Source organism: Salmo trutta, unplaced genomic scaffold, assembly GCF_901001165.1.
Source record: "Salmo trutta unplaced genomic scaffold, fSalTru1.1, whole genome shotgun sequence".
Classification (NCBI taxonomy): Eukaryota; Metazoa; Chordata; class Actinopteri; order Salmoniformes; family Salmonidae; genus Salmo; species Salmo trutta.
Window position 1 is genome coordinate 103,315 of NW_021822777.1, and position 27,500 is coordinate 130,814.

General features: G+C 42.7%; 1 protein-coding gene across 1 annotated transcript in view; it reads right to left on the minus strand.

Moving 5' to 3' along the window:
• The window catches only part of caskin1 (CASK interacting protein 1), a gene marked incomplete at both ends in the record, with an annotated part of 62,786 nt that overhangs the window by 30,243 nt on the left and 5,043 nt on the right, over positions 1-27,500 (minus strand). Inside the window, 5 exon segments of the mRNA XM_029745339.1 lie at positions 12,483-12,600; positions 18,879-18,973; positions 19,144-19,252; positions 25,817-25,925; positions 26,982-27,112. Of these exon segments, the coding sequence (XP_029601199.1) occupies positions 12,483-12,600; positions 18,879-18,973; positions 19,144-19,252; positions 25,817-25,925; positions 26,982-27,112 (562 nt within the window).

A 27,500-nucleotide genomic window follows, 5' to 3' on the forward strand; every position in this document is an offset into this window, starting at 1 on the left:
GGGCGCATTTCGTCCCCCCCCGCCTAACACGACACGGCCGATTCATAAACAACCAGGTCACCATCAAGCTCTGATCTATTGAATCGGCTGTGTAGTGCTAGGGGCAGATAAACACTAAAAGGTGGCCCCCAAGGCGGGGGCCCCGGGACCGAGTTTGGGAAACACGTTGTATTCAATTATGAGATTTAAATCCTCACTGTCTGTGGACTGAGAGGGAGGGGGGGATTTCTCCTGTTACTAAAGCACAGACAGTGTCTGGTTACACAGACAAAAGGAGTTATCAATATCTCCAAGGACTTATCAATATCTCCAAGGACTTATCAATATCTCCAAGGAGTTATCAATATCTCCAAGGAGTTATCAATATCTCCAAGGACTTATCAATATCTCCAAGGAGTTATCAATATCTCCAAGGAGTTATCAATATCTCCAAGGACTTATCAATATCTCCAAGGAGTTATCAATATCTCCAAGGACTTATCAATATCTCCAAGGAGTTATCAATATCTCCAAGGACTTATCAATATCTCCAAGGACTTATCAATATCTCCAAGGGCGTCTGAGGTATTCTACACAACGTTAGTGTCCGATTACCTGTCGCCGGCAAGGTCAAAGGTCACTGTATTAAATGTTCAACGCTCGTCAACCTGCTCTAGTGAGTACGAGAAGGGTGAGGCTAGATGCTGAGACACAGTAAACACACTCTACACCACACTGTAACCCTTGTTGAACAGCAACACTACACCCCACTGTAACCCTTGTTGAACAGCAACACTACACCCCACTGTAACCCTTGTTGAACAGCAACACTACACTGTAACCCTTGTTGAACAGCAACACTACACCCCACTGTAACCCTTGTTGAACAGCAACACTACACTGTAACCCTTGTTGAACAGCAACACTACAACCCACTGTAACCCTTGTTGAACAGCAACACTACACCCCACTGTAACCCTTGTTGAACAGCAACACTACAACCCACTGTAACCCTTGTTGAACAGCAACACTACACCCCACTGTAACCCTTGTTGAACAGCAACACTACAACCCACTGTAACCCTTGTTGAACAGCAACACTACACCCCACTGTAACCCTTGTTGAACAGCAACACTACACCCCACTGTAACCCTTGTTGAACAGCAACACCACACCCCACTGTAACCCTTGTTGAACAGCAACACTACACCACAATGTAACCCTTGTTGAACAGCAACACCACACTGTAACCCTTGTTGAACAGCAACACCACACTGTAACCCTTGTTGAACAGCAACACTACACCACACTGTAACCCTTGTTGAACAGCAACACTACACCCACTGTAACCCTTGTTGAACAGCAACACTACACCCCACTGTAACCCTTGTTCAACACTACACCACACTGTAACCCTTGTTCAACAGCAACACCCCACTGTAACCCTTGTTCAACAGCAACACCACACTGTAACCCTTGTTCAACAGCAACACCCCACTGTAACCTTTGTTGAACAGCAACACCCTACACTGTAACCCTTGTTGAACAGCAACACCCCACACTGTAACCCTTGTTGAACAGCAACACTACACCCCACTGTAACCCTTGTTCAACAGCAACACCACACTGTAACCCTTGTTCAACAGCAACACTACACCCCACGTAACCCTTGTTCAACAGCAACACTACACTGTAACCCTTGTTGAACAGCAACACCACACTGTAACCCTTGTTCAACAGCAACACTACACCCCACTGTAACCCTTGTTGAACAGCAACACTCCACCCCACTGTAACCCTTGTATAGATATGACACCACTAGGTATAGATATGACACCACTAGATATGACACCACTAGATATAGATATGACACCACTAGGTATAGATATGACACCACTAGGTATAGATATGACACCAATAGATATAGATTTGACACCACTAGATATAGATATGACACCACTAGGTATAGATATGACACCACCAGGTATAGATATGACACCACTTCGTATAGATATGACACCACCAGGTGTAGATATGACACCGCCAGGTATAGATATGACACCACCAGGTGTAGATATGACACCACCAGGTATAGATATGACACCACCAGGTATAGATATGACACCACTAGATATAGATATGACACCACCAGGTATAGATATGACACCACTAGGTGTAGATATGACACCACTAGGTGTAGATATGACACCACTAGGTATAGGTATGACACCCCTAGGTGTAGATATGACACCACTAGGTATAGATATGACACCACCAGGTGTAGATATGACACCGCCAGGTATAGATATGACACCACCAGGTGTAGATATGACACCACCAGGTATAGATATGACACCACTAGATATAGATTTGACACCACTAGATATGACACCACTAGGTATAGATATGACACCACTAGGTGTAGATATGACACCACTAGGTATAGATATGACACCACTAGGTATAGCTATGACACCACCAGGTATAGCTATGACACCACCAGGTATAGATATGACACCACTAGGTATAGATATGACACCACTAGGTGTAGATATGACACCACTAGGTATAGATATGACACCACTAGATATAGATATGACACCACTAGGTATAGATATGACACCACCAGGTATAGATATGACACCACTAGGTGTAGATATGACACCACTAGGTATAGATATGACACCACCAGGTATAGATATGACACCACTAGGTATAGATATGACACCACTAGATATAGATTTGACACCACTAGATATAGATATGACACCACTAGGTGTAGATATGACACCACTAGGTATAGATTTGACACCACCAGGTGTAGATATGACACTGCCAGGTATAGATATGACACCACTAGGTATAGATATGACACCACTAGGTATAGATATGACACCACTAGATATAGATATGACACCACTAGGTATAGATATGACACCACTAGGTATAGATATGACACCACTAGGTATAGATATGACACCACTAGATATAGATATGACACCACTAGGTATAGATATGACACCAATAGATATAGATTTGACACCACTAGATATATATATGACACCACTATATATGACACCACTAGGTATAGATATGACACCACTAGATATAGATATGACACCACTAGGTATAGATATGACACCACTAGATATGACACCACTAGGTATAGATATGACACCACTAGATATAGATATGACACCACTAGGTATAGATATGACACCACTAGATATGACACCACTAGATATAGATATGACACCACTAGGTATAGATATGACACCACTAGATATGACACCACTAGATATAGATATGACACCACTAGGTATAGATATGACACCACTAGGTATAGATATGACACCAATAGATATAGATTTGACACCACTAGATATAGATATGACACCACTAGGTATAGATATGACACCACCAGGTATAGATATGACACCACTTCGTATAGATATGACACCACCAGGTGTAGATATGACACCGCCAGGTATAGATATGACACCACCAGGTGTAGATATGACACCACCAGGTATAGATATGACACCACCAGGTATAGATATGACACCACTAGATATAGATATGACACCACCAGGTATAGATATGACACCACTAGGTGTAGATATGACACCACTAGGTGTAGATATGACACCACTAGGTATAGGTATGACACCCCTAGGTGTAGATATGACACCACTAGGTATAGATATGACACCACCAGGTGTAGATATGACACCGCCAGGTATAGATATGACACCACCAGGTGTAGATATGACACCACCAGGTATAGATATGACACCACTAGATATAGATTTGACACCACTAGATATGACACCACTAGGTATAGATATGACACCACTAGGTGTAGATATGACACCACTAGGTATAGATATGACACCACTAGGTATAGCTATGACACCACCAGGTATAGCTATGACACCACCAGGTATAGATATGACACCACTAGGTATAGATATGACACCACTAGGTGTAGATATGACACCACTAGGTATAGATATGACACCACTAGATATAGATATGACACCACTAGGTATAGATATGACACCACCAGGTATAGATATGACACCACTAGGTGTAGATATGACACCACTAGGTATAGATATGACACCACCAGGTATAGATATGACACCACTAGGTATAGATATGACACCACTAGATATAGATTTGACACCACTAGATATAGATATGACACCACTAGGTGTAGATATGACACCACTAGGTATAGATTTGACACCACCAGGTGTAGATATGACACTGCCAGGTATAGATATGACACCACTAGGTGTAGATATGACACCACTAGGTATAGATATGACACCACCAGGTATAGATATGACACCACTAGATATGACACCACTAGGTATAGATTTGACACCACTAGATATAGATATGACACCACTAGGTATAGATATGACACCACTAGGTATAGATATGACACCACCAGGTATAGATATGACACCGCCAGGTAGGTTAGATGGTGTGTAGCTCTGACCTGATGTACGGATGAACAGTGTGGCGACGCCCTCTAGAGGTCAGGAGGTCGTTTACGGTAAACACCTTAAACCTCCACGATACAGACTGTCTCTACACTCTGGTGACCTGGAGATGGACTGATACCTACAACTACAAGCTGGTAGATAGATAGAGCTGTTATAGACTCAGTCACCCTCCCTGTATTGAGCTGGTAGATAGATAGAGCTGTATTAGACTCAGTCACCCTCCCTGTATTGAGCTGGTAGATAGATAGAGCTGTTATAGACTCAGTCACCCTCCCTGTATTGAGCTGGTAGATAGATAGAGCTGTTATAGACTCAGTCACCCTTCCTGTATTGAGCTGGTAGATAGATAGAGCTGTTATAGACTCAGTCACCCTCCCTGTATTGAGCTGGTAGATAGATAGAGCTGTTATAGACTCAGTCACCCTCCCTGTATTGAGCTGGTAGATAGATAGAGCTGTATTGGACTCAGTCACCCTCCCTGTATTGAGCTGGTAGAGCTGTTATAGACTCAGTCACCCTTCCTGTATTGAGCTGGTAGATAGATAGAGCTGTATTGGACTCAGTCACCCTCCCTGTATTGAGCTGGTAGATAGATAGAGCTGTTATAGACTCAGTCACCCTTCCTGTATTGAGCTGGTAGAGCTGTTATAGACTCAGTCACCCTTCCTGTATTGAGCTGGTAGATAGATAGAGCTGTATTGGACTCAGTCACCCTCCCTGTATTGAGCTGGTAGATAGATAGAGCTGTTATAGACTCAGTCACCCTTCCTGTATTGAGCTGGTAGATAGATAGAGCTGTTATAGACTCAGTCACCCTTCCTGTATTGAGCTGGTAGACAGATAGAGCTGTATTGGACTCAGTCACCCTCCCTGTATTGAGCTGGTAGATAGATAGAGCTGTTATAGACTCAGTCACCCTCCCTGTATTGAGCTGGTAGATAGATAGAGCTGTTATAGACTCAGTCACCCTTCCTGTATTGAGCTGGTAGATAGATAGAGCTGTTATAGACTCAGTCACCCTTCCTGTGTTGAGCTGGTAGAGCTGTTATAGACTCAGTCACTCTTCCTGTATTGAACTCAGTGCTCCCTCTACTGGTTCAGTCGTGGAACAGCACCTAGTCACATGGTCCAATCAGCAGTGGACTGGCAGGCTGTTTTTCCTTTTCCATTAGATGGAGGTCAGGCACAGGAGGTTGGTGGCACCTTAATTGGGGAGGAAGGGGCTCGGGGTAATGACTGGAGCGGGATCAGTGGAACGGTAGCAAATACATCCAACATATGGTGTCCAGCGGGTTCGATTCCATTCCATTTTATCTCCGTTCCAGCCATTATAATGAACCGTTGTCCACTCAGCAGCCTCCACTGGTTAAGGTTAGGATTGTTAGGTTAAGGTTAAGATAATTAGGTTCAGGTTAGGATAATTAGGTTAAGGTTAGGATGATTAGGTTAAGGTTAGGATGATTAGGTTAAGGATAGGATGATTAGGTTAAGGTTAGGATAATTAGGTTAAGGTTAGGATAATTAGGTTCAGGTTAGGATAATTAGGTTAAGGTTAGGATAATTAGGTTCAGGTTAGGATAATTAGGTTCAGGTTAGGATAATTAGGTTCAGGTTAGGATAATTAGGTTCAGGTTAGAAGAGTGTATGCAGCAGGTTAGGATAATTAGGTTCAGGTTAGGATGATTAGGTTAAGGTTAGGATAATTAGGTTAAGGTTAGAAGAGCGTATGCAGCAGGTTAGGATAATTAGGTTCAGGTTAGGATAATTAGGTTCAGGTTAAGTTCAGGTTAGGATAATTAGGTTCAGGTTAGGTTATAGATGCAAGGCATGACCATCCATTATATATCAACACTGTAATCCTGTTTCTATGATCTCTTTTCCACTATAATTTAGCACCTGTACATAGCCCATCTATAATTTAGCCTAAACAACTACCTCTTCCCCTACTGTATTTATTTATTTACTTATTTTGCTCCTTTGCATCCCATTATTTCTACTTTGCACTTTCTTCTACTACAAATCTACCATTCCAGTGTTTTACTTGCTATATTGTATTTACTTTGCCACCATGGCCTTTTATTGCCTTTACCTCCCTTATCTCACCTCATTTGCTCACATTGTATATAGTCTTATTTTTCTACTGTATTATTGACTGTATGTTTGTTTTACTCCATGTGTAACTCTGTGTTGTTGTATGTTGTCGAACTGCTTTGCTTTATTCTTGGCCAGGTCGCAGTTGTAAATGAGAACTTGTTTCTCAACTTGCCTACCTGGTTAAAAAAAAAGGTGAAATAAATCAACTTTAAAAATGTTTTAACCCAGTTCGCTTTGGATAAAGACGTCTTTCTAAATGGGAGATATTATTAAAGCCCCACTTTCCAGCCCCACGCTCTCAAACACCTCGATTCCCCCCCGTGAACGCAGCTCACTCTCCAGATCCCAATCACCTGAATTCTAATCACCTGTTCACACACCTGTATGTCATTATCACACTCTATTTAGTTCAGTTCTTTGCGCCCCGTCACTGTGAGGTGTGGTTTGTTTTCTATTCAGAGCTCGAGGTTTTCCCTACGTAATTTAATCCTCCCCCGCGTCTGAAAGTGTTGACCTGTCTCACTAACGATGCCGTTTGCCTATTCCCTGCCTGTATTTTTAACCTGTTATCTACCTGTTGACTGATCTCTCCCGGATAACGTTTACTAGCATTTTTCCCCTGCCTGTACTGTTGCCCTTTTTGGATCCCCCCTGTGTATGACCTTCTACCTGTCCCTGGACCCTGCTACCTGCCTCCTCCTGTGTATGACCTTCTGCCTGTCCCTGGACCCAGCTACCTACCTCCTCCTGTGTATGACCTTCTACCTGCCCCTGGACCCAGCTACCTGCCCCTGGACCCAGCTTCCTGTCCCTGGACCCAGCTTCCTGTCCCTGGACCCAGCGACCTGCCCCTGGACCCAGCTACCTGCCCCTGGACCCAGCTACCTGCCCCTGGACCCTGCTACCTGCCTCCTCCTGTGTATGACCTTCTGCCTGCCCCTGGACCCAGCTACCTGCCCCTGGACCCAGCTTCCTGTCCCTGGACCCAGCGACCTGCACCTGGACCCAGCTTCCTGCCCCTGGACCCAGCTACCTGCCCCTGGACCCTGCTACCTGCCTCCTCCTGTGTATGACCTTCTGCCTGCCCCTGGACCCAGCTACCTGCCCCTGGACCCAGCTTCCTGTCCCTGGACCCAGCGACCTGCCCCTGGACCCAGCTTCCTGCCCCTGGACCCAGCTTCCTGCATCCTCCTGTGTATGACCTTCTGCCTGCCCCTGGACCCAGCTACCTGCCCCTGGACCCAGCTACCTGCCCCTGGACCCAGCTACCTGCCCCTGGACCCAGCGACCTGCCCCTGGACCCAGCTTCCTTTCCCCGGACCCAGCTTCCTGCCCCTGGACCCAGCTTCCTGCATCCTCCTGTGTATGACCTTCTGCCTGCCCCTGGACCCTGCTACCTGCCCCTGGACCCTGCTACCTGCCCCTGGACCCAGCTACCTGCCCTGGACCCAGCTACCTGCCCCTGGACCCAGCTACCTGCACCTGGACCCAGCTACCTGCCCCTGGACCCAGCTACCTGCCCCTGGACCCAGCTACCTGCCTCCTCCTATGGTCCTTTACCTATAAACACCTGCTGCACCCTGCGCTTGAAACCAGCTCTCTGTCTCCCATCGTGTTTCATTACAGCTACGCTTGAACCTGTTGATAGATTGGACAAGCTAGCTAATACCATTTAGGCAATAGGACAAGCTAGCTAATACCATTTAGGCAATAGGACAAGCTAGCTAATACCATTTAGGCAATAGGACAAGCTAGCTAATACCATTTAGGCAATAGGACAAGCTAGCTAATACCATTTAGGCAATAGGACAAGCTAGCTAATACCATTTAGGCAATAGGACAAGCTAGCTAATACCATTTAGGCAATAGGACAAGCTAGCTAATACCATTTAGGCAATAGGACAAGCTAGCTAATACCATTTAGGCAATAGGACAAGCTAGCTAATACCATTTAGGCAATAGGACAAGCTAGCTAATACCATTTAGGCAATAGGACAAGCTAGCTAATACCATTTAGGCAATAGGTCTGTGTCTTGAAAAAGAAAAAATGGCTAGCAGGCTAGATTTACTAAATGAACTTTGCCTTTGCTTCTGGGTTTGGTGCTTTACGGAAGTGAGGAGGAGACGACACACGCAGGCGACGAGACACCGTACCCCTCGTCCTAATTCTCCCTTCTGCCCGTAGGCTGAACTGGCGATTTTTAAACTGCTCTGCAAAAAAAAATAAAAAAAATATAAATAATATGTGAAGTTAGTCTGATGCCGACACTAAATCACAATGTATTTATAATAAGCAGGCCCCTCCCATTATTGGTTAGAACGAGACTTCATGATGCTGTCTGCGATTCCAACTCCGGTCCTCTAATCTAAAAAGGTAAATGTGTTACCATCAATGATCGGCTATGAAAAAGCCAAGTGACATTTACTCCTGAGGTGCTGACCTGTTGCTCCCTCAACAACTACTGTGATTATTATTATCTGACCCTGCTGGTCGTCTATGAACATTTTAACATCTTGGCCGTGTTCTGTTATAATCTCCACCCGGCACAGCCAGAAGAGGACTGGCCAGCCCTCATAGCCTGGTTCCTCTCTACCCTGTACAGCCAGAAGAGGACTGGCACCCCCTCATAGCCTGGTTCCTCTCTGCCCAGTACAGCCAGAAGAGGACTGGCCCCCCCTCATAGCCTGGTTCCTCTCTGCCCAGTACAGCCAGAAGAGGACTGGCCACCCCTCATAGCCTGGTTCCTCTCTACCCAGCACAGCCAGAAGAGGACTGGCCCCCCCTCATAGCCTGGTTCCTCTCTACCCTGTACAGCCAGAAGAGGACTGGCCACCCCTCATAGCCTGGTTCCTCTCCACCCGGCACAGCCAGAAGAGGACTGGCCACCCCTCATAGCCTGGTTCCTCTCTAGGTTTCTTCCTAGGTTCTGGCCTTTCTAGGGAGTTTTTCCTAGCCACCGTGCTTCTACACCTGCATTGCTTGCTGTTTGGGGTTTTAGGCTGGGTTTCTGTACAGCACTTTGAGACATCAGCTGATGTAAGAAGGGCTTTATAAATACATTTGATTTGATTTACCGTCGCGCCAAACAGCGCTGGTGATAAACATCGTTATAGGTCACTGATTATAAATATATATATCGAGTACCTACCCGCTACTGATATTAAGCTTAATTTATAATAAAATAATTACATTTCACCAATTATTTAACTGGCATATCGGCTGCTGACTGGTCGAAAAAACCTCTTCTGACAGGAAGTCCTTCATAAGGATTAGTGACAACAGGAAGTCCGTCAGACTGAACTGTTTTTTGCATAGCAGTTTAAAAATCGCCAGACTCTAACAGGTTAAAGGACTCTAACAGGGCTGTACCGCAGGTTAAAGGACTCTAACAGGGCTGTACTGCAGGTTAAAGGACTCTAACAGGGCTGTACTGCAGATTAAAGGACTCTAACAGGGCTGTACTGCAGATTAAAGGACTCTAACAGGGCTGTACTGCAGGTTAAAGTACTCTAACAGGGCTGTACTGCAGGTTAAAGGACTCTAACAGGGCTGTACTGCAGGTTAAAGGACTCTAACAGGGCTGTACTGCAGGTTAAATGACTCTAACAGGGCTGTACCGCAGGTTAAAGGACTCTAACAGGTTAAAGGACTCTAACAGGTTAAAGGACTCTAACAGGTTAAAGGACTCTAACAGGGCTGTACTGCAGGTTAAAGGACCTCTAACAGGGCTGTACTGCCAGGTTAAGGACTCTAACAGGGCTGTACCGCAGGTTAAAGGACTCTAACAGGTTAAAGGACTCTAACAGGGCTGTACTGCAGGTTAAAGGACTCTAACAGGTTAAAGGACTCTAACAGGGCTGTACTGCAGGTTAAAGGACTCTAACAGGGCTGTACTGCAGGTTAAAGGACTCTAAGAGGGCTGTACTGCAGGTTAAAGGACTCTAACAGGTTTAAAGGTCTCTAACAGGGCTGTACCGCAGGTTAAAGGACTCTAACAGGGCTGTACTGCAGGTTAAAGGACTCTAACAGGTTAAAGGACTCTAACAGGGCTGTACTGCAGGTTAAAGGACTCTAACAGGTTAAAGGTCTCTAACAGGGCTGTACCGCAGGTTAAAGGACTCTAACAGGGCTGTACTGCAGGTTAAAGGACTCTAACAGGTTAAAGGACTCTAACAGGGCTGTACTGCAGGTTAAAGGACTCTAACAGGGCTGTACCGCAGGTTAAAGGACTCTAACAGGGCTGTACTGCAGGTTAAAGGACTCTAACAGGGCTGTACTGCAGGTTAAAGGTCTCTAACAGGGCTGTACTGCAGGTTAAAGGACTTTAACAGGGCTGTACTGCAGGTTAAAGGACTCTAACAGGGCTGTACTGCAGGTTAAAGGACTCTAACAGGTTAAAGGACTCTAACAGGGCTGTACTGCAGGTTAAAGGACTCTAACCAGGTTAAAGGACTCTAACACGGGCTGTACTGCAGGTTAAAGGACTCTAACAGGGCTGTACTGCAGGTTTAAAAGGTCTCTAACAGGGCTGTACTGCAGGTTAAAGGGACTCTAACAGGGCTGTACTGCAGATTAAAGGACTCTAAACAGGGCTGTACTGCAGGTTTAAATGACTCTAACAGGGCTGTACTGCAGGTTAAAGGACTCTAACAGGTTAAAGGACTCTAACAGGGCTGTACTGCAGGTTAAAGGACTCTAACAGGTTAAAGGACTCTAACAGGGCTGTACTGCAGGTTAAAGGACTCTAACAGGGCTGTACTGCAGGTTAAAGGTCTCTAACAGGGCTGTACTGCAGGTTAAAGGACTCTAACAGGGCTGTACTGCAGGTTAAAGGACTCTAACAGGGTTGTACTGCAGGTTAAAGGACTCTAACAGGTTAAAGGACTCTAACAGGGCTGTACTGCAGGTTAAAGGACTCTAACAGGTTAAAGGACTCTAACAGGGTTGTACTGCAGGTTAAAGGACTCTAACAGGGCTGTACTGCAGGTTAAAGGACTCTAACAGGTTAAAGGACTCTAACAGGGTTGTACTGCAGGTTAAAGGACTCTAACAGGTTAAAGGACTCTAACAGGGCTGTACTGCAGGTTAAAGGACTCTAACAGGTTAAAGGACTCTAACAGGGCTGTACTGCAGGTTAAAGTACTCTAACAGGGCTGTACCGCAGGTTAAAGTACTCTAACAGGGCTGTACCGCAGGTTAAAGGACTCTAACAGGGCTGTACTGCAGGTTAAAGTACTCTAACAGGGCTGTACCGCAGGTTAAGGACTCTAACAGGGCTTATGACGCAGGTTAAAGTACTCTAACAGGGCTGTACCGCAGGTTAAAGGACTTAACAGGGCTGTACTGCAGGTTAAAGGACTCTACACAGGCTGTACGCGTTAAAGGACTCTAACAGGGCTGTACTGCAGATTAAAGGACTCTAACAGGGCTGTACTGCAGGTTAAAGGACTCTAACAGGGCTGTACTGCAGGTTAAAGGACTCTAACAGGACTGTACTGCAGGTTAAAGGACTCTAACAGGGCTGTACTGCAGGTTAAAGGACTCTAACAGGACTGTAACGCAGGTTAAAGGACTCTAACAGGGCTGTACTGCAGGTTAAAGGACTCTAACAGGTTAAAGGACTCTAACAGGGCTGTACTGCAGGTTAAAGGACTCTAACAGGGCTGTACTGCAGGTTAAAGGACTCTAACAGGGTTGTACTGCAGGTTAAAGGACTCTAACAGGGCTGTACCACAGGTTAAAGGACTCTAACAGGGCTGTACTGCAGGTTAAAGGACTCTAACAGGGCTGTACCGCAGGTTAAAGGACTCTAACAGGGCTGTACTGCAGGTTAAAGGATAATTCCCGAGAATACAAAAGAACCCGCACACACACAGACACAAATACTCACCTGTTCTCTTGTTGATGACCTCCACTATCGTAGAAGGGAAGTAGCCCACGCGGTCATTTCCTGTACGGTTGTCATGGATACAGCCCTTCCAGCGCCCGTCAACATGCTGCTCGAGAACCTGCCAGAGAGAACAAGTAATACATTCAACATAGCAGAGTAGATAATAAACAGAGAACAGTAGAATATAGTAGAATCTAATAAACAGAGAACAGCAGAATATAATAAACAGAGAACAGTAGAATATAATAAACAGAGAACAGTAGAATCTAATAAACAGAGAACAGTAGAATCTAATAAACAGAGAACAGTAGAATATAATAAACAGAGAACAGTAGAATATAATAAACAGAGAACAGTAGAATATAATAAACAGAGAACAGTAGAACATAATAAACAGAGAACAGTAGAATATAATAAACAGAGAACAGTAGAATATAATAAACAGAGAACAGTAGAATATAATAAACAGAGAACAGTAGAATCTAATAAACAGAGAACAGTAGAATCTAATAAACAGAGAACAGTAGAATATAGTAGAATATAATAAACAGAGAACAGTAGAATATAATAGAATATAATAAACAGAGAACAGCAGAATATAATAAACAGAGAACAGTAGAATCTAATAAACAGAGAACAGTAGAATATAATAAACAGAGAACAGTAGAACATAATAGAATATAATAAACAGAGAACAGTAGAATATAATAAACAGAGAACAGTAGAATATAATAAACAGAGAACAGTAGAATATAATAAACAGAGAACAGTAGAATATAATAAACAGAGAACAGTAGAACATAATAGAATATAATAAACAGAGAACAGTAGAATATAATAAACAGAGAACAGTAGAATATAATAAACAGAGAACAGTAGAATAAACAGAGAACAGTAGAATATAATAAACAGAGAACAGCAGAATATAATAAACAGAGAACAGTAGAATATAATAAACAGAGAACAGTAGAATATAATAAACAGAGAACAGTAGAATATAATAAACAGAGAACAGTAGAATATAATAAACAGAGAACAGTAGAATATAATAAACAGAGAACAGCAGAATATAATAAACAGAGAACAGTAGAATATAGTAGAATATAATAAACAGAGAACAGTAGAATATAATAAACAGAGAACAGTAGAATATAATAAACAGAGAACAGTAGAATAAAACAGTAGAACAGTAGAATATAATAAACAAGAGAACAGTAGAATATAATAACAGAGAACAGTAGAACATAATAAAACAGAGAACAGTAGAACATAATAAACAGAGAACAGTAGATATAATAAACAGAGAACAGTAGAATTAATAAACAGAGAACAGTAGAATATAATAAACAGAGAACAGTAGATAAACAGAGAACAGTAGAATATAATAAACAGAGAAACAGTAGAATTATATAAACAGAGAACAGTAGAACATAATAAACAGAGAACAGTAGAACATAATAAACAGATAACAGTAGAATATATAAACAGAGAACAGTAGAACATAATAAACAGAGAACAGTATAGAATATAATAAACAGAGAACAGTAGAATAGATAAACAGAGAACATAGAATATAATAAACCAAGAACAGTAGAATTATAATAAACAGAGAACAGTAGAATATAATAAACAGAGAACAGTAGAATATAATAAACAGAGAACAGTAGAACATAATAAACAGAGAACAGTAGAACATAATAAACAGAGAACAGTAGAATATAATAAACAGAGAACAGTAGAATATAATAAACAGAGAACAGTAGAATATAATAAACAGAGAACAGTAGAATAAACAGAGAACAGTAGAATATAATAAACAGAGAACAGTAGAATATAATAAACAGAGAACAGTAGAACATAATAAACAGAGAACAGTAGAACATAATAAACAGAGAACAGTAGAATATAATAAACAGAGAACAGTAGAACATAATAAACAGAGAACAGTAGAATATAATAAACAGAGAACAGTAGAATATAATAAACAGAGAACAGTAGAATATAATAAACAGAGAACAGTAGAATATAATAAACAGAGAACAGTAGAATATAATAAACAGAGAACAGTAGAATAAACAGAGAACAGTAGAATATAATAAACAGAGAACAGTAGAATATAATAAACAGAGAACAGTAGAACATAATAACAGAACAGTAGAACATAACAGAGAACAGTACATAATAAACAGAGAACAGTAGAACTATAATAAACAGAGAACAGTAGAATATAATAAACAGAGAACAGTAGAATAAACAGAGAACAGTAGAATATAATAACAGAGAACAGTAGAATATAATAAACAGAGAACAGTAGAATAAACAGAGAACAGTAGAACATAATAAACAGAGAACAGTAGAATATAATAAACAGAGAACAGTAGAACATAATAAACAGAGAACAGTAGAATATAATAAACAGAGAACAGTAGAATATAATAAACAGAGAACAGTAGAATATAATAAACAGAGAACAGTAGAATATAATAAACAGAGAACAGCAGAATAAACAGAGAACAGTAGAATATAATAAACAGAGAACAGTAGAATATAATAAACAGAGAACAGCAGAATAAACAGAGAACAGTAGAATATAATAAACAGAGAACAGTAGAATATAATAGAATATAATAAACAGAGAACAGTAGAATATAATAAACAGAGAACAGTAGAATATAATAAACAGAGAACAGCAGAATATAATAAACAGAGAACAGTAGAACATAATAAACAGAGAACAGTAGAACATAATAAACAGAGAACAGTAGAATATAGTAGAATATAATAAACAGAGAACAGTAGAATATAATAAACAGAGAACAGTAGAATATAATAAACAGAGAACAGTAGAATATAATAAACAGAGAACAGTAGAATAAACAGAGAACAGTAGAATATAATAAACAGAGAACAGTAGAATATAATAAACAGAGAACAGTAGAATATAATAAATAGAGAACCGTAGAATATAATAAACAGAGAACAGTAGAATAAACAGAGAACAGTAGAATACAATAAACAGAGAACAGTAGAATATAGTAGAATATAATAAACAGAGAACAGTAGAATAATAAACAGAGAACAGTAGAATATAATAAACAGAGAACAGTAGAATATAATAAACAGAGAACAGTAGAATATAATAACAGAGAACAGTAGAATATAACATATAATAAACAGAGAACAGTAGAATATAATAAACAGAGAACAGTAGAATAGAATAAAACAGAGAACAGTAGAACATAATAAACAGAGAACAGTAGAATATAAAAACAGAGAACAGTAGAATATAATAACAGAGAACAGTAGAATATAATAAACAGAGAACAGTAGAATATAATAAACAGAGAACAGTAGAATATAAAAACAGAGAACAGTAGAATATAATAAACAGAGAACAGTAGAATAAACAGAGAACAGTAGAATATAATAAACAGAGAACAGTAGAATATAATAAACAGAGAACAGTAGAATATAATAAACAGAGAACAGTAGAATATAATAAACAGAGAACAGTAGAATATAATAAACAGAGAACAGTAGAATATAATAAACAGAGAACAGCAGAATATAATAAACAGAGAACAGTAGAATAAACAGAGAACAGTAGAATATAATAAACAGAGAACAGTAGAATATAATAAACAGAGAACAGTAGAATATAATAAACAGAGAACAGTAGAATATAATAAACAGAGAACAGTAGAACATAATAAACAGAGAACAGTAGAACATAATAAACAGAGAACAGTAGAATATAATAATCAGAGAACAGTAGAATATAGTAGAATATAATAAACAGAGAACAGTAGAATATAATAAACAGAGAACAGTAGAACATAATAAACAGAGAACAGTAGAATATAGTAGAATATAATAAACAGAGAACAGTAGAATATAATAAACAGAGAACAGTAGAATATAATAAACAGAGAACAGTAGAATATAATAAACAGAGAACAGTAGAATATAGTAGAATATAATAAACAGAGAACAGCAGAATATAATAAACAGAGAACAGTAGAATATAATAAACAGAGAACAGTAGAATATAATAAACAGAGAACAGTAGAATATAATAAACAGAGAACAGTAGAATATAATAAACAGAGAACAGTAGAATATAATAAACAGAGAACAGTAGAACATAATAAACAGAGAACAGTAGAACATAATAAACAGAGAACAGTAGAATATATAAACAGAGAACAGCAGAATAATAAACAGAGAACAGTAGAATATAATAAACAGAGAACAGTAGAATATAATAAACAGAGAACAGTAGAATATAATAAACAGAGAACAGTAGAATAAACAGAGAACAGTAGAATATAATAAACAGAGAACAGTAGAATATAATAAACAGAGAACAGTAGAATATAATAAACAGAGAACAGTAGAATAAACAGAGAACAGTAGAATATAATAAACAGAGAACAGTAGAATATAATAAACAGAGAACAGTAGAATATAATAAACAGAGAACAGTAGAATATAATAAACAGAGAACAGTAGAATATAATAAACAGAGAACAGCAGAATATAATAAACAGAGAACAGTAGAATATAATAAACAGAGAACAGTAGAATAAACAGAGAACAGTAGAACATAATAAACAGAGAACAGTAGAATAAACAGAGAACAGCAGAATATAATAAACAGAGAACAGTAGAATATAATAAACAGAGAACAGTAGAATATAATAAACAGAGAACAGTAGAATAAACAGAGAACAGTAGAATATAATAAACAGAGAACAGTAGAATATAATAAACAGAGAACAGTAGAATAAAATAAACAGAGAACAGTAGAATATAATAAACAGAGAACCGTAGAATATAATAAACAGAGAACAGTAGAATAAACAGAGAACAGTAGAATATAATAAACAGAGAACAGTAGAATATAATAAACAGAGAACAGTAGAATATAATAAACAGAGAACAGTAGAATATAATAAACAGAGAACAGTAGAATAAACAGAGAACAGTAGAATATAATAAACAGAGAACAGTAGAATATAGTAGAATATAATAAACAGAGAACAGTAGAATATAATAAACAGAGAACAGTAGAATTTAATAAACAGAGAACAGTAGAATATAATAAACAGAGAACAGCAGAATATAATAAACAGAGAACAGTAGAATATAATAAACAGAGAACAGTAGAATATAATAAACAGAGAACAGTAGAATATAATAAACAGAGAACAGCAGAATATAATAAACAGAGAACAGTAGAATATAATAAACAGAGAACAGTAGAATATAATAAACAGAGAACAGTAGAATATAATAAACAGAGAACAGTAGAATATAATAAACAGAGAACAGTAGAATATAATAAACAGAGAACAGTAGAATAAACAGAGACAGTAGGAATTAATAAACAGAGAACAGTAGAATATAATAAACAGAGAACAGCAGAATATAATAAACAGAGAACAGTAGAATAAACAGAGAACAGTAGAATATAATAAACAGAGAACAGTAGAATATAATAAACAGAGAACAGTAGAATAAACAGAGAACAGTAGAATATAATAAACAGAGAACAGTAGAATATAGTAGAACATAATAAACAGAGAACAGTAGAATATAATAAACAGAGAACAGTAGAATATAATAAACAGAGAACAGTAGAATATAATAACAGAGAACAGTAGAATAAACAGAGAACAGTGGAATATAATAAACAGAGAACAGTAGAATATAATAAACAGAGAACAGTAGAATATAATAAACAGAGAACAGTAGAATATAATAAACAGAGAACAGTAGAATATAATAAACAGAGAACAGTAGAACATAGTAGAGAAGTATTAAATAGAATAGATTAGAATACAATAGACCAGATTAGAATAGAAAATAATAGAAAATAATTTAGAAAAAGGAAAGAAGAAACACTAACGCTCTAACTGTTCCTGTTATCTCCTGTATCTATCCTTCTCTAACTGTTCCTGTTATCTCCTGTATCTATCATCTATCCTTCCCTAACTATTCCTGTTATCTCCTGTATCTATCCTTCTCTAACTGTTCCTGTTATCTCCTGAATCTATCCTTCTATAACTGTTCCTGTTATCTCCTGTATCTATCCTCTATCCTTCACTAACTGTTCCTGTTATCTCCTGTACACTCTGACTCAGGGCCGTGTGTATGTGTGTGTGTGTGTGTGTGTGTGTGTGTGTGCGTGCTGGTGTGTGTGTGTGTGTGTGTGTGTGTGTGTGTCTGTGTGTGTGTGTGTGTGTGTGTGTGTGTGTGTGCGGTGTGTGTATGTGTGTATGTGTGTATGTGTGTGTGTGTGTGTGTGTGTGTGTGTGTGTGTGTGTGTGTGTGTGTGTATAGTGTGTGTGTGTGTGTGTGTGTGTGTGTGTGTGTGTGTGTGTGTGTGTGTACCGTGATCACGTCCCCAGTCTTGATGTTGAGGCTGGTCAGGTCGTAGTTGTTGCAGTAATCCTTTAAGGCCCTGACCTGGAGGGCCGCTGAGGCATCTGGGAGAGAGACATGCTGCTTTAATATCACACACACACACACACACACACACACACACACACACACACACACACACACACACACACATACACACACACACACACACACACACAGACACACACACACACACACACACACACACACACACACACACACACACCCCCCGTACCTCTGAGTAGCTGTTTGATCTCCCGGCTGGCCTGGGAAGCAGAGAACTGGTAAACGATATCCAGGGCTGTTTGGCTGTAGGTGTTTCTCACCGCTGCGTTTATACCACTCTGGAGAGACAAGGATCAGGGTTACAGCTTCTATAACCACCACCTGCCCTGGTTATAACCCTGCACAGGAAGTACACTGTGTTGATACCACTCTGGAGAGACAAGGATCAGGGTTACGGCTTCTACAACCACCACCTGCCCTGGTTATAACCCTGCACTAGAGCCTCTACCCTGGTTATAACCCTACACAGGAAGTACACTGTGTTGATACCACTCTGGAGAGACAAGGCTCAGGGTTACGGCTTCTATAACCACCACCTGCCCTGGTTATAACCCTGCACTAAAACCCCTACCCTGGATATAACCCTGCACAGGAAGTACACTGTGTTGATTCCACTCTGTAGGGACAAGGATCAGGGTTACGGCTTCTATAACCACCACCTGCCCTGGTTATAACCCTGCACTAGAGCCCTCAACCCTGGTTATAACCCTGCACTAGATCCCCTACCCTGGTTATAACCCTGCACTAGATCCCCTACCCTGGTTATAACCCTGCACAGGAAGTACACTGCATTTATACCCCTCTGGAGAGACAAGGATCAGGGTTACACCTTCTATAACCACCACCTGCCCTGGTTATAACCCTGCACTAGGTCCCCTACCCTGGTTATAACCCTGCACTAGACCCCCTACCCTGGTTATAACCCTGCACTAGTGCCTCTACCCTGGTTATAACCCTGCACTAGATCCCCTACCCTGGTTATAACCCTGCACAGGAAGTACACTGCGTTGATTCCACTCTGGAGGGACAAGGATCAGGGTTATGGCTTCTATAACCACCACCTACCCTGGTTATAACCCTGCACTAGAACCCCTACCCTGGTTATAGCCCTGCACAGGAAGTACACTGCGTTTATACCACTCTGGAGAGACAAGGATCAGGGTTACGGCTTCTATAACCACCACCTGCCCTGGTTATAACCCTGCACTAGATCCCCTACCCTGGTTATAACCCTGCACTAGAGCCCCTACCCTGGTTATAACCCTGCACTAGAGCCCCTACCCTGGTTATAACCCTGCACAGGAAGTACACTGCGTTTATACCACTCTGGAGAGACAAGGATCAGGGTTACGGCTTCTATAACCACCACCTGCCCTGGTTATAACCCTGCACTAGAGCCTCTACCCTGGTTATAACCCTACACAGGAAGTACACTGCGTTGATTCCACTCTGTAGGGACAAGGATCAGATTTACGGCTTCTATAACCACCACCTGCACCTACCCTGGTTATAACCCTGCACTAGAGCACCTACCCTGGTTATAACCCTGCACAGGAAGTACACTGCGTTGATTCCACTCTGTAGGGACAAGGATCAGGGTTACGGCTTCTATAACCACCACCTGTACCTACCCTGGTTATAACCCTGCACAGGAAGTACACTGTGTTGATACCACTCTGTAGGGACAAGGATCAGGGTTACGGCTTCTATAACGACCAGGGTCGGGACCAATTACACGTCGACTACAGTCGATTCAGGAAGTACACTGCAATTCCCAATTGTTTTCCTCAGTGCTTCTCAATGAGGAAAACGCAGGAATTAAATTTGGTAAACTTTCTGAATCGACTGAAATTTAAATGGAACGGTCGACTACCCTGGTTCTGAGTTGAGTTGTTGAGGTGTTTACAAGAGAGAGCAGTATGAGAAAGGGAACGACCAAGATCACATCGGGTTAGTTAGTGTTGGACTGCTGCCTGCTAAGGGAACGATCACATCGGGTTAGTTAGTGTTGGACTGCTGCCTGCTAAGGGAACGATCACATCGGGTTAGTTAGTGTTGGACTGCTGCCTGCTAAGGGAACGATCACATCGGGTTAGTTAGTGTTGACTGCTGCCTGCTAAGGGAACGATCACATCGGGATAGTTTAGTGTTGGACTGCTGCCTTCTAAGGGGAACCATCACAGTCGGGTTAGTTAGTGTTGGACCTGCTGCCTGCTAAGGGAACGATCACCATCGGGATAGTTAGTGTGGGACTGCTGCCTCTAAGGGAACGATCACATCGGGTTAGTTAGTGTTGGACTGACTGCCTGCTAAGGGAACGATCACTCGGGATAGTTAGTGTTGGACTGCTGCCCTGCTAAGGGAACGATCACATCGGGTTAGTTAGTGTTGGACTGCTGCCTGCTAAGGAACGATCACATCGGGATAGTTAGTGTTGGACTGCTGCCTGCTAAGGGAACGATCACATCGGGTTAGTTAGTGTTGGACTGCTGCCTGCTAGGGAACGATCACATCGGGTTAGTTAGTGTTGGACTGCTGCCTGCTAAGGGAACGATCACATCGGGTTAGTTAGTGTTGGACTGCTGCCTGCTAAGGGAACGATCACATCGGGTTAGTTAGTGTTGGACTGCTGCCTGCTAAGGAACGATCACATCGGGTTAGTTAGTGTTGGACTGCTGCCTGCTAAGGGAACGATCACATCGGGATAGTTAGTGTTGGACTGCTGCCTGCTAAGGGAACGATCACTCGGTTAGTGTTGGACTGCTTGCCTGCTAAGGGGAACGATCACATCGGGATAGTTAGTGTTGGACTGGCTGCCTGCTAAGGGAACGATCACATCGGGTTAGTTAGTGTTGGACTGCTGCCTGCTAAGGGAAAGATCACATCGGGATAGTTAGTGGTTGGACTGCCTGCCTGCCTAAGGGAACATCACATCGGGTTAGTTAGTGTTGGACTGCTGCCTGCTAAGGGAACGATCACATCGGTTAGTTAGTGTTGGACTGCTGCCTGCTAGGGAACGATCAACATCGGGATAGTTAGTGTTGGACTGCTGCTGCTAAGGAACGATCACATCGGGTTAGTTAGTGTTGGGCTGCTGCCTGCTAAGGGAACGATCACATCGGGTTAGTTAGTGTTGGACTGCTGCCTGCTAAGGGAACGATCACATCGGGTTAGTTAGTGTTGGACTGCTGCCTGCTAAGGGAACGATCACATCGGGTTAGTTAGTGTTGGACTGCTGCCTGCTAAGGGAACCATCACATCGGGTTAGTTAGTGTTGGACTGCTGCCTGCTAAGGGAACGATCACATCGGGTTAGTTAGTGTTGGGCTGCTGCCTGCTAAGGGGAACGATCACATCGGGTTAGTTAGTGTTGGACTGCTGCGCTGCTAAGGGAACGATCACATCGGGTAGTAGTGTTGGACTGCTGCCTGCTAAGGGAACGATCACATCGGGTTAGTTAGTGTTGGACTGTGCCTGCTAAGGGAAACGATCACATCGGGTAGTTAGTGTTGGACTGCTGCCTGCTAGGGAACGATCACATCGGGTAGTAGTGTTGGGACTGCTGCCTGCTAAGGGAACGATCACATCGGGTTAGTTAGTGTTGGACTGCTGCCTGCTAAGGGAACGATCACATCGGGTTAGTTAGTGTTGGACTGCTGCCTGCTAAGGGAACGATCACATCGGGTTAGTTAGTGTTGGACTGCTGCCTGCTAAGGGAACGATCACATCGGGTAGTGTTGGACTGCTGCCTGCTAAGGGAACGATCACATCGGGTTAGTTAGTGTGGACTGCTGCCTGCTAAGGGAACGATCACATCGGGTTAGTGTTGGACTGCTGCCTGCTAAGGGAACGATCACATCGGGTTAGTTAGTGTTGGACTGCTGCCTGCTAAGGGAACGATCACATCGGGTTAGTTAGTGTTGGACTGCTGCCTGCTAAGGGAACGATCACATCGGTTAGTTAGTGTTGGACTGCTGCCTGCTAAGGGAACGATCACATCGGGTTAGTTAGTGTTGGACTGCTGCCTGCTAAGGAACGATCACATTGGTTAGATGTTGGATGCTGCTGCTAAGGGACGTCACACGGTGCTAGTTAGTGTTGGACTGCTGCCTGCTAAGGGAACGATCACATCGGGTTAGTTAGTGTTGGACTGCTGCCTGCTAAGGGAACGATCACATCGGGTTAGTTAGTGTTGGACTGCTGCCTGCTAAGGGAACGATCACATCGGGTTAGTTAGTGTTGGGCTGCTGCCTGCTAAGGGAACGATCACATCGGGTTAGTTAGTGTTGGACTGCTGCCTGCTAAGGGAACGATCACATCGGGTTAGTTAGTGTTGGACTGCTGCCTGCTAAGGGAACGATCACATCGGGTTAGTTAGTGGACTGCTGCCTGCTAAGGGAACGATCACATCGGGTTAGTTAGTGTTGGACTGCTGCCTGCTAAGGGAACGATCACATCGGGTTAGTTAGTGTTGGACTGCTGCCTGCTAAGGGAACGATCACATCGGGATAGTTAGTGTTGGACTGCTGCCTGCTAAGGGAACGATCACATCGGGTTAGTGTTGGACTGCTGCCTGCTAAGGGAACGATCACATCGGGATAGTTAGTGTTGGACTGCTGCCTGCTAAGGGAACGATCACATCGGGTTAGTGTTGGACTGCTGCCTGCTAAGGGAACGATCACATCGGGATAGTTAGTGTTGGACTGCTGCCTGCTAAGGGAACGATCACATCGGGTTAGTTAGTGTTGGACTGCTGCCTGCTAAGGGAACGATCACATCGGGTTAGTTAGTGTTGGACTGCTGCCTGCTAAGGGAACGATCACATCGGGTTAGTTTGGACTGCTGCCTGCTAAGGGAACGATCACATCGGGTTAGTTAGTGTTGGACTGCTGCCTGCTAAGGGAACGATCACATCGGGTAGTTATGTTGGACTGCTGCCTGCTAAGGGAACGATCACATCGGGTAGTTAGTGTTGGACTGCTGCCTGCTAAGGGAACGATCACATCGGGTAGTAGTGTTGGACTGCTGCCTGCTAAGGGACGATCACATCGGGATTTAGTGTTGGACTGCTGCCTGCTAAGGGAACGATCACATCGGGTTAGTTAGTGTTGGACTGCTGCCTGCTAAGGGAACGATCACATCGGGATAGTTAGTGTTGGACTGCTGCCTGCTAGGGAACGATCACATCGGGTAGTTAGTGTTGGACTGCTGCCTGCTAAGGGAACGATCACATCGGTTAGTTAGTGTTGGACTGCTGCCTGCTAAGGGAACGATCACATCGGGATAGTTAGTGTTGGACTGCTGCCTGCTAAGGGAACGATCACATCGGGTTAGTTAGTGTTGGACTGCTGCCTGCTAAGGGAACGATCACATCGGGATAGTTAGTGTTGGACTGCTGCCTGCTAAGGGAACGATCACATCGGGTTAGTTAGTGTTGGACTGCTGCCTGCTAAGGGAACGATCACATCGGGATAGTTAGTGTTGGACTGCTGCCTGCTAAGGGAACGATCACATCGGGTTAGTTAGTGTTGGACTGCTGCCTGCTAAGGGAACGATCACATCGGGATAGTTAGTGTTGGCTGCTGCCTGCTAAGGGAACGATCACATCGGGTAGTTAGTGTTGGACTGCTGCCTGCTAAGGGAACGATCACATCGGGTTAGTTAGTTGTGTGGACTGCTGCCTGCTAAGGGACGATCACATCGGGATAGTTAGTGTTGGACTGCTGCCTGCTAAGGGAACGATCACATCGGGTTAGTTAGTGTTGGACTGCTGCCTGCTAAGGGAACGATCACATCGGGAGTTAGTGTGGACTGCTGCCTGCTAAGGGAACGATCACATCGGGTAGTTAGTGTTGGACTGCTGCCTGCTAAGGGAACGATCACATCGGGTTAGTTAGTGTTGGACTGCTGCCTGCTAAGGGAACGATCACATCGGGATGGTTAGTGTTGGACTGCTGCCTGCTAAGGGAACGATCACATCGGGATAGTTAGTGTTGGACTGCTGCCTGCTAAGGGAACGATCACATCGGGTTAGTGTTGGACTGCTGCCTGCTAAGGGAACGATCACATCGGGATAGTTAGTGTTGGACTGCTGCCTGCTAAGGGAACGATCACATCGGGTAGTTAGTGTTGGACTGCTGCGCTAAGGGAACGATCACATCGGGTTAGTGTTGGACTGCTGCCTGCTAAGGGAACGATCACATCGGGAGTTAGTGTTGACTGCTGCCTGCTAAGGAACGATCCACATCGGGTTAGTTAGTGTTGGGCTGCTGCCTGCTAAGGGAACGATCACATCGGGTTAGTGTTGGACTGCTGCCTGCTAAGGGAACGATCACATCGGGATAGTTAGTGTTGGACTGCTGCCTGCTAAGGGAACGATCACATCGGGATAGTTAGTGTTGGGCTGCTGCCTGCTAAGGGAACGATCACATCGGGTTAGTTAGTGTTGGACTGCTGCCTGCTAAGGGAACGATCACATCGGGTTAGTTAGTGTTGGACTGCTGCCTGCTAAGGGAACGATCACATCGGGTTAGTTAGTGTTGGACTGCTGCCTGCTAAGGGAACGATCACATCGGGTTAGTTAGTGTTGGACTGCTGCCTGCTAAGGGAACGATCACATCGGGATAGTTAGTGTTGGACTGCTGCCTGCTAAGGGAACGACCTTGTATGAGTTGTAGTTCCTCTTACATCCAGCAGGAGGCGAACAGCCCTCCTGCCTTCCCACAGAACTCTGCCTCATGCAGGGGTCAGGGGTCAGGGATTAGGGGTCAGGGGTCAGGGATTAGGGGTCAGGGATTAGGGGTCAGGGGTTAATGATTAAGGGTTAGTTGTAGTTCCTCTTACATCCAGCAGGAGGCGAACAGCCTCAGTCTTCCCACAGAGAGCTGCTTCATGCAGGGCTGTGCCAGCCTTGGTCTGTCTGTTGATGTCTATTCCAGACTGGATCAACAGCCTGGGGACCGCACGCACACACACACACACACACACACACACACACACACACACACACACACACACACACACACACACACACACACACACACACACACACACAGATTTTTTTTAAATAATTGTTTTATACATTTATTTGGCACAAACACGTTCATCATGACAGATTTGAGCACATTTGTCCAAACAGAAAAATAATTACCATGCAGCCACAAACTGAAACACATTTCATTTACCATCTGGCCCAATAAATACTAACTAGAACTATCAATATACCTTAACATGGTTAACCATCTGGCCCAATAAATACTAAACTAGAACTATCAATATACCTTAACATGGTTAACCATCTGGCCCAATAAATACTAAACTCCAACTATCAATATACCTTAACATGGTTAACCATCTGGCCCAATAAATACTAAACTCCAACTATCAATATACCTTAACATGGTTAACCATCTGGCCCAATAAATACTAAACTCCAACTATCAATATACCTTAACATGGTTAACCATCTGGCCCAGTAATACTAAACTCCAACTATCAATATACCTTAACATGGTTAACCATCTGGCCCAATAAATACTAAACTCCAACTATCAATATACCTTAACATGGTTAACCATCTGGCCCAATAAATACTAAACTCCAACTATCAATATACCTTAACATGGTTAACCATCTGGCCCAGTAAATACTAAACTCCAACTATCAATATACCTTAACATGGTTAACCATCTGGCCCAATAAATACTAAACTCCAACTATCAATATACCTTAACATGGTTAACCATCTGGCCCAGTAAATAGTGTAATTATAGTACGACCATATAAGGCTGGGTTATTTATTGATGTGACCGATATAGAGAGAGAGCGAGAGAGAGAGAGAGGAAGGAAGGAAGGAGAGAGAGAGAGAGGAAGGAAGGAAGGAAGGAAGGAAGGAAGGAAGGAAGGAAGGAGAGAGAGAGAGAGGAAGGAAGGAAGGAAGGAAGGAAGGAAGGAAGGAAGGAAGGAAGGAAGGAAGGAAGGAAGGAAGGAAGGAGAGAGAGAGAGTTACCTGATGATGTCTATGTGTCCGTTCTTGGCTGCCAGGTGTAGAGGAGACGTCCCATTGGGGTCAGTAGAATCTCCTGGTTTCAGTTCCAGCAGAGCAACACACATGTTACTGTTGAGGAGTAGCTGGACCACCTACACACACACACACACACACACACACACACACACACACACACACACACACACACACACACACACACACACACACGTTACTGTTGAGAAGGAGCTGGACCACCTACACACACACACACACACACACACACACACACACACACACACACACACACACACACACACACACGTTACTGTTGAGAAGGAGCTGGACCACCTACACACACACACACACACACACACACACACACACCGGCCTCACAAGGTAACATTTTCTGGAAGTGTGCGAGTTGCATATTGATCATGGAATGATGGAAATTAGCCTGCTAGCCCAAGGCTATTAGTTTTAACCAAGCCTGCTAGCCCAAGGCTATTAGTTTTAACCAAGCCTGCTAGCCCAAGGCTATTA